General features: G+C 50.4%; 1 protein-coding gene across 4 annotated transcripts in view; it reads left to right on the plus strand.

Annotated features, from left to right (window-relative positions):
- plekhb2 (pleckstrin homology domain containing, family B (evectins) member 2) overlaps positions 1 to 5160 on the plus strand; it is a 43530-nt gene extending 38370 nt beyond the window's left edge. For 3 of the 4 annotated variants that reach the window (XM_070883356.1, XM_070883355.1, XM_070883354.1), the window contains one exon: positions 64 to 5160. In XM_070883356.1, coding sequence (XP_070739457.1) covers positions 64 to 194 — 131 coding nt within the window. In that variant the 3' untranslated portion in view covers positions 195 to 5160. The remainder of the gene's footprint in view (positions 1 to 63) is intronic. The other variant, XR_011593634.1, reaches the window with a different exon arrangement.
- Positions 5161 to 8834: the final 3674 nt, after the last annotated feature.

The following is an 8834-nucleotide window of genomic DNA, read 5'->3' on the forward strand; positions in this document are numbered from 1 at the left end:
GAAGCGCCTTGGGACATTTCACTACACTGCTGATTTAACTTGTCATGCGTTCATCCCCTGCAGGTCCTTACCCACCAGCGACCAATCATGTGATTGTTCAAGACCGCCGACGTGACGATGGAGATCTTGCTCTGGGCATGATAGCAGGGGCTGCCACTGGCATGGCACTCGGGTCGCTGTTCTGGGCCTTCTAGAACTCCTGAACAGCTGAGTTGATCTGTTTATATAGCCTTCACTTTCCCAGTAGAATCACTCCTTGCAGTTTGCACCCTACCTATAATTTCCTAACACATACTGCACTTGAACACCTGCTTGGTGACTACATTGCATCTTTTTATTGAAGCAAATCTTGAGATCTGCAGTGACATTTCTGTAGCAAAATTAAAATGTGTGATTTTGTGTGTGTGTAATTATTTATATATATATATATATATATATATATAGCAAGATTATAATTAACTTATTTCAAGAATGACATGAATAAAGGTATCATGTGTTTCTCTAATTCTAATTTTATACCTTCCAAAATTATTGTTGAAGATGTGATTGTACGACAGGAGTATTGGAGTTGACGTGATGTAGTGGGTTGTAACTCCCTTGGCGATCTGGTTTTGAATTCAGTCCAGGATTTTGGGATGAAAGCTCATGCACATCCTCTCTGGTGTGCTCATTTGACGTGCAGAAAAAATATTGGATTATTGTATAAATTCAGAAGGATCTGTATCTGTTGCGTAAAATGAATGATGCGAATTGGCCTGGGCCCATCTCAGTTCCAGGTGTGATATGTGAAAATTGATGCTTTGCAGAAAAATTTAATTTCAAGCTACATTACCAGTCTGTTTAGTAGCTAGTTAACAAGGAAGCTCTATTTTGTACTCCAGGGTATTGAAAAGTTACTGCTACAGTTGCGAAATGGATTTTCAAGACTCGTCGGACTTCCACCCCTGAAAATCTTTGAATTTAAAGTTGATTTTTATATTTGCAATATCGCACCGGTACCAATTTAGATATTCTGCATTGGTTACTAGCCAAGAAGAAAAATCCCAGAAAATTGCAGTCCAACCTTCGCCAGGCCTAAACACAAGGAACGCAAAATAGAAAAATATGCAAATTCTCCATACTTGATCTTAATGCCTGTTTCTGTGCCAAAGTAACAATGTAGATCATAGGTAAAGCCAAGGATGAGGAAAGACTGATGAAGGTCATCTCTCCAATACCCTAACTCTCTCTCCTTCGCACCAAATTGAATGTCTTAAACGTGTGCGTCTCCACCACCTAGGCCCAACATTTGCCATTAAGTAAAGAAGTTCTCATCTGTTTGACGTTTTCTTTTCACTCATACAGATCTATGGTCTGTGGTCTGACTCAACTAAAACAGAAAATGCTGAAAAAACACAGCAGGCCCAACACATGAACTGTTGACCTGTCTCTCCTATTCCCAAATTCTATGTATTTCTAGCATTTTCAGTCTTATGCTCTCTGGTTCTACTTCCCTGGCTTGCTTAGAATTAATCTTGAGTTTACCTAACCTACACCTTTTAATATTTTGTAAGAATTGAGGTCTCCCCTTTAACCACCACCTTGCAGAGTGTGGAGTTTGTATTTCTCTCATTATTCCTCATAGTTTTCTACTTGGGATCAATCTTACTGATTTTCTTAATACCCCTTTCCAATACATGCAGGTTTCTCTGTATCATTGTCACCAGACCTGAGGACAGTACTCTGCATAAAGCATTGTAAAGGCTCCACATCATTCGTGTCTGACTGTTCATGCTCTACATCCCAGTGTCCAGTTGACTCTTCAGTTATCTCACCACATTGTCTCGACATGGAAAGTGACTTACAAAGATCTGTTTCCAAGTCTCTCAGTGCTATTTCAGTTTAGTTTGCTGTCCACTTAAAATGCACAATTTTTAATCTGTATAATAATTTACATTTATCGGTGTTAAATTTCAATAAACATTTGCCAGTTTAATTGCATTATTTTTCATAAGCCGTTGGGTAAATGAGGTTTCAGGGCAATCTCTCTCCTTGCTTTCCCTTTGTTCTGCAGCTTCCACCCTTGAGCTCCCTGTCTGTTGAAGCTTTGCAGCTATCCAATGCTTTAGCTTTAAATGTTTTGAGACAACAGAAGTGGCCCAGTCTTTTGGAGTCTGAAGTTACGATATTTTATTCTTCAGTAAATCCCATTGTGCTTCCTATATTTAATTTGTTGCTGTGTGTATAGATTCTCAATAAATATTCTGACTGTCTTTATCTCTCAACAGTCACCTGGGACCGAACCCTGGCTCCCTTTTCCACAATGCTCTCTGTACCACTATCATCAAATATACATACCTTTGTCTGAGACTTGAACCTGACAGTGTGTTTTGCGCTTAACTTATCCTTGAAGGTATAGATGCAGTAAATTCAGAAGTGAACTTAGTGGGAATCAATAAGGCTGACATTGAAATTGAAAGATTAGTGTGGTCCAGACAGAGCTAACCTGTGAATACCTAATCTGGGTGAGGAGGCATTTATCTATCATAGAATCATAGAAATTTACAGCACAGAAGGAGGCCACTCGGCCCATCGTGTCCGTGCCGGCCGACAAAGAGCTATTCAGCCTAATCCCACTTTCTGCTCTTGGTCCGTAGCCTTATAGGTTATGGCATTTCAAGTGCATATCCAAGTACTTTTTAAATGCTATGAGGGTTTCTGCCTTTACCACCCTTTCAAACAGTGTTCCAGACCCCCACCACCCTCCTGGGTGAAAATATTTCTCCTTCAGTCCCCTCTAAACCACCTATAAATTACTTTAAATCTATGTCCCCTGGTTATTGACCGCTTTGCTAAAGGAAATACATCCTTCCTATCCACTCTAGGCCCCTCATAATTTTATGCACTTCAATTAGGTCTCCCCTCAGCCTCTTCTGTTCCAAAGAAAACAACCCCAGCCTATCCAATCTTTCCTCGTGGTTAAAATTCTCGAGTCCAGGCAACATCCTCATAAATCTCCTCTGTACCCTCTCTAGTGCAATCACATCTTTTGTGTAGTGGGGTGACCAGAACTGCACGCAGTACTCTAGCCGTGGCCTAACTCGTGTTTTATACAGTTCAAGTATAACCTCCCTGGTCTTATATTCTATGCCTCGGCTAATAAAGGCAAGTATCCCGTATGCCTGCTTAACCACCTTATCTACCTGTCCTGTTACCTTCAGGGACCTGTGAACATGCACTCCAAGGTCCCTCAAAACTGTGGTTGGGTTCGAGGTTTTGTTAGAATAAAGGAACTGTTGAGTTGTTTCACTGGTGTGACTTGTCTCATCCATTGGTTATGGACATCCCAATCAATGGCCGATAGAATAACCCGTAGTTATTTTCTTTAGTATGTAATTGTTGATGAGCCTATAATTTCCTATTTCTATTTGAAGTATTAAACTTCAACCCCATGCTGTTTATATGCAGTTCTAATTTACCCCTCGCGGCTGGGGCGACATTACAGACTCATGCCTGGTATTCTCAACATAAGCTGTGAAATGTTATTCTCTACCACTGCCCTTCCCCCCCCCCGCCCCCCGCTGCCCAAAAGAAAAAATTAATAGCCAATATCCCAGGATGCATGTTTTCAGGGTATTGGCAGATGCCTGAGGACTGATGACCAGGGTGTTGTTACATGAAGCAATGCAACAGAAAGAGGCAGGCAGTGGGGAAAAAACTTCAATAAAAGACAAAAGAAAGAATTGCTTTCAAGTCATCTCACACTTGCTTGTATTGACTGAACTTCTAAACTGCTTCTGGGTAATTCGGTGTGCCTTTGGTTTTAAACTGTTCATCAAAATCAAAGTTTTGTGTAAAATGTTACAGTAGAGCATTGCTTATCTAAAGCAACCTGGAAATTCCACTAACTGATGAACCAGTAGCAGTATGAACTTTAGCATTACAAGCTGTTACTGAGAATTATCCCCGTTCAAGCACACTGGTACTGTTCACTTGCAGATGAGACAGCACATTAGCCTGTCGGCTTATCCCAGATGCACTTCATTTTGGGGCAAATTTGTTCCCCACTGAGCATCTATGGCCATTTTAGGACATGGAGTGGTGGGAAAACTCATGATTGATAATTGGTGTGATCCTATTCTCTCACTGAAAGGAGCCTTTGATGTTGCACCCTTCAGCCTGATTAATGCTGAGAGCTGTACTCTTGACTACTGCTATCCACTCGCATCCTGCACGCCATTCTTCCCATGTCCCCATCCTTTTGTTCCAAGTATAAGGGTGGTGGTGGGGGGGTTGGTCGTGTAGCATTGCCTACAAGAAGAAAACGCAGAGGTCGATTCAGGCAGTTTTTAACAGGGACTCTCCTAGTGATTCGCTGAGTGAGTTTAAAGTACCGGTGCAAATGTGACCCAAGTCTTAACCATTATAATAATTTATCTTGTTGTAGTCCTCCTGTGTGTTCTGTCTTCTTCAGCAGGTTAATAGCATTGTCCAGTAGCAGCTTTTTACACATTTAAAAAAAAATCTTCATAGCCTGTGAAGGACCAGCTAATAACCACCTTTTGGGGAGAAGGCAGAAAATACCTAATCAAGTGGGGAGCAGTGAGCCGTGAGCATTAAACAATTGAAGAGGTGAAAGAATAGATTGGACACGAGACTGTAAGCACAGGAGAAAGATACCAGTCGGAGAATGAGGAGAGCGCTGGGACTCGAAGTGGATTTTGGTTTTGAATGTGGACGTGATCGAGTTAGGTGACGCAGTGACGTGATCGAGTTAGTGGTGAAAATAAATTGAGTGGGTTTTGAAAATGATTTTACTTGGTTGCTACTGGCTGTGACGACCATTTTCTCCCTCCTTTGAATACACACTGGTGCAGTCTCTTCACAAATTAACATTATGATGCTGGTTTATTTGTATTGCTCATATTTGCTGTACTGATATTTGGATAAACATCCTGTGCTGTGAAATTACAGAATATCTTTGTGTGCATATGTTAATGATTTTAATACTTGTTTTAAACAATATGATGATTGATCAACTACTAAAAATGCTTTTCGAAAGTGTTCAATCGCTAGCAATCGAGTAAATTGTAAGTTTTGTTGCTCAATATTGCTGATCGTACCATAAAATGTTTCTGTGGAATGTGATGCTGTGTATTTAAATAAACTGATTGAACTGCTGTACAACTGTCCTGTACCAGTTTTCCAAGACGAGCGATACAGTTTTTAGCAATTTGTGGTGAGTTTAACATTGTGGTAATTCCAGTGGTGAAGTGTTGGACTCCCATCTGCAGAATGTGTGTCAATATGGGCACAATAACTGCAAGACCATCAGCAGGCCGGGGCCATTAGAGGGAGCAGCGTGCGGTGGCATACCACTGCAGGGAGCAGCGCAAGCTTGCTGCAGGAGGGTAAGGGCTGACTGCAGTGCAGGCACGTACAGCAGGAGTGGCGAGGTCGGGGCAAAGGAGAGGCAAGAGTTCGTTGAGGGATGCGATCAGGGCCCAGGGGAGACGAGGGCCCAGAGTCAGCACGGGCCAGCCCACATTGCGATATGTGTGCGCATTAGGTTCGTGCAGCAGAGCTGGTCTCCAGTCGTCTTGGTCCAGTGGCAAGGATTAACCAAGACCTAGCTCTGTCAAGCCCGTGGGGTGGCTGGGGTACAACAGCCACCAGACGTTTTTTTAAAAATCCACGTGCAGGCATCTTCCACCCTTCAACATGTAGTTCAGAATCCGGAATATTGTGTCCTGCATTGAAGAGGGCCTTGCAATTGAACACGTTCTTTCTCCGAGCCTGCGGATGGCGGTAGGTGGCCGGGGGGGAAGAGGGGGAGAGAGAGCTGTTGGGAGGGGGGGCAGGGGACAGCGAGAGCTGTAGCGGGCGAGGGGTAGAGAAAGCTGTAGGTGGGGGGGAGGGGGAGAGAGAGAGCGAGCTGTAGGGGGTGGGGGAAGAGAGAGAGAGAGCTGAAGGGAAGGAGGGGGGAGGGGAGAGAAAGCTGTAGGGAAGGAGGGGGGGGAAGAAAGCTGTAGGGAAGGAGGGGGGGAAGAAAGCTGTAGGGAAGGGGGGAAGAGAGCTGTAGGGAAGGGGGGGAAGAGAGCTGTAGGGAAGGGGGGGAAGAGAGCTGTAGGGAAGGGGGGAAGAGAGCTGTAGGGAAGGGGGGGAAGAGAGCTGTAGGGAAGGGGGGGAAGAGAGCTGTAGGGAGGGGGGAGAGCCGTAGGGAGGGGGGGGAAGAGAGCTGTCGGGAAGGAGGGGGGGAAGAGAGCTGTCGGGAAGGAGGAGGGGGGGAAGAGAGCTGTCGGGAAGGAGGAGGGGGGGAAGAGAGCTGTCGGGAAGGAGGAGGGGGGGAAGAGAGCTGTCGGGAAGGAGGAGGGGGGGAAGAGAGCTGTCGGGAAGGAGGAGGGGGGGAAGAGAGCTGTCGGGAAGGAGGAGGGGGGGAAGAGAGCTGTCGGGAAGGAGGGGGGGGAAGAGCTGTCGGGAATGGGGGGGAAGAGAGCTGTAGGGAAGGAGGGGGGGGGAAGAGAGCTGTAGGGAAGGGGGGGGGGAAGAGAGCTGTAGGGAGGGGGTTGGGGGGAGAGCTGTAGGGAGGGGGTTGGGGGGAGAGCTGTAGGGAGGGGGTTGGGGGGAGAGCTGTAGGGAAGGAAGGGGGGAAGAGAGCTGTAGGGAAAGAGGGGGGGAAGAGAGCGGTAGGGAAGGAGGGGGGGGAAGAGAGCTGCAGGGAAGGAGGGGGGGAAAGAGCTGTAGGGAAGGAGGGGGGGGAAGAGAGCTGTAGGGAGGGGGTTGGGGGGAGAGCTGTAGGGAAGGGCGGGGAGAGAGAGCTGTAGGGAGGGGGTTGGGGGGAGAGCTGTAGGGAAGGGCGGGGAGAGAGAGCTGTAGGGAAGGAGGGGGGGGAAAAGAGAGCTGTAGGGAAGGAGGGGGGGGAAAAGAGAGCTGTAGGGAAGGAGGGGGGGGGAAGAGAGCTGTAGGGAAGAGGGGGGGGAGAAGAGAGCTGTAGGGAAGGGGGGGAGGGAAGAGAGCTGTAGGGAAGGGGGGGGGAGGGAAGAGAGCTGTAGGGAAGGAGGGGTGGGGGGAAAGGGAGCTGTAGGGAAGGAGGGGTGGGGGGAAAGGGAGCTGTAGGGAAGGAGGGGTGGGGGGAAAGGGAGCTGTAGGGAAGGAGGGGTGGGGGGAAAGGGAGCTGTAGGGAAGGAGGGGTGGGGGGAAAGGGAGCTGTAGGGAAGGAGGGGTGGGGGGAAAGGGAGCTGTAGGGAAGGAGGGGGTGGGGGGAAAGGGAGTTGTAGGGAAGGTGGGGGGAAAGGGAGCTGTAGGGAAGGAGGGGTGGGGGGAAAGGTAGCTGTAGGGAAGGAGGGGTGGGGGGAAAGGGAGCTGGAGGGAAGGACGGATGGGGGGAAGGGAGCTGTAGGGAAGGAGGGGTGTGGGGAAAGGGAGCTGTAGGGAAGGAGGGGTGGGGGGAGAGGGAGCTGTAGGAAGGAGGGGTGGGGGGAGAGAGAGTGAGAGCTGTAGGAAGGAGGGGTGGGGGGAGAGAGAGTGAGAGCTGTCGGGAAGGAGGGGTGGGGGGAGAGAGAGTGAGAGCTGTCGGGAAGGGGGGGGTGGAGCGAGAGAGAGAGAGAGCTGTCGGGAAGGAGGTGTGGGGGGAGAGCTGTGTGTGGGTGGGAAAGAGAGCTGTGTGTGGGGGAGGGGAAGGAAGAGAGCTGTGTGTGGGGGGGGGGGAAGAGAGCTGTGCGGGGGGTCGGGAGGGAAAGAGAGCTGTGCGGGGGGTCGGGAGGGAAAGAGAGCTGTGCGGGGGGTCGGAGAGAGGGAGGGGAAGAGGGGTGGGGGGGAGGGGAAGAGGGGTGGGGGGAGGGAAAGAGCTGTGGGGGGGGTGGAAGAGAGCTGTGGGGGGGGGAAAGAGAGCTGTGGGGGGGGGAAAGAGCAGTGTGGGGGAGAAAGAGCTATGTGGGGGGGGAAAGAGCTGTGTGGGGGGGGAAAGAGAACTGTGTGGGGGGGGGAAAGAGCTGTGGGGGGGGGAAGAGAGCTGTGGGGGGGGAAGAGAGCTGTGGGGGGGGGAAGAGAGCTGTGGGGGGGGGAAGAGAGCTGTGGGGGGGGAAGAGAGCTGTGGGGGGAAGAGAGCTGTGGGGGGGGGGGGAGAGAGCTGTGGGGGGGGAGAGAGCTGTGGGGGGGGGAAGAGAGCTGTGGGGGGGGGAAGATGGTGGTGGGGGGGGAAGAGAGTGGTGGTGGGGGGGGAAAGAGAGGTGGTGGTGGGGGGGGAAAGAGAGGTGGTGGGGGGGGGGGGAAAGAGAGGTGGTGGGGGGGGGAAAGAGAGGTGGTGGTGGGGGGGGAAAGAGAGGTGGTGGTGGGGGGGGAAAGAGAGGTGGTGGTGGGGGGGGAAAGAGAGGTGGTGGTGGGGGGGGGAAAGAGAGGTGGTGGTGGGGGGGGAAAGAGAGGTGGTGGTGGGGGGGAAAGAGAGGTGGTGGTGGGGGGGGAAAGAGAGGTGGTGGTGGGGGGGGAAAGAGAGGTGGTGGTGGTGGGGGGGGAAAGAGGTGGTGGTGGGGGGGAAAGAGAGGTGGTGGTGGGGGGGGAAAGAGAGGTGGTGGTGGGGGGAGGAAAGAGAGGTGGTGGGGGGGGGGAAAGAGGTGGTGGGGGGGGGAAAGAGAGGTGGTGGGGGGGAAAGAGAGGTGGGGGGGGAAAGAGAGGTGGTGGGGGGGAAAGAGAGGTGGTGGGGGGGGAAAGAGAGGTGGTGGGGGGGAAAGAGAGGTGGTGGGGGGGGGAAAGAGAGGTGGTGGGGGGGGGGAAAGAGAGGTGGTGGGGGGGGAAGAGAGGTGGTGGGGGGGGGAAAGAGAGGTGTGGGGGAGGGGAAAGAGAGGTGGGGGAGGGGAAAG

This window comes from Pristiophorus japonicus, chromosome 6 (genome assembly GCF_044704955.1).
Source record: "Pristiophorus japonicus isolate sPriJap1 chromosome 6, sPriJap1.hap1, whole genome shotgun sequence".
NCBI classification, from domain to species: Eukaryota; Metazoa; Chordata; class Chondrichthyes; family Pristiophoridae; genus Pristiophorus; species Pristiophorus japonicus.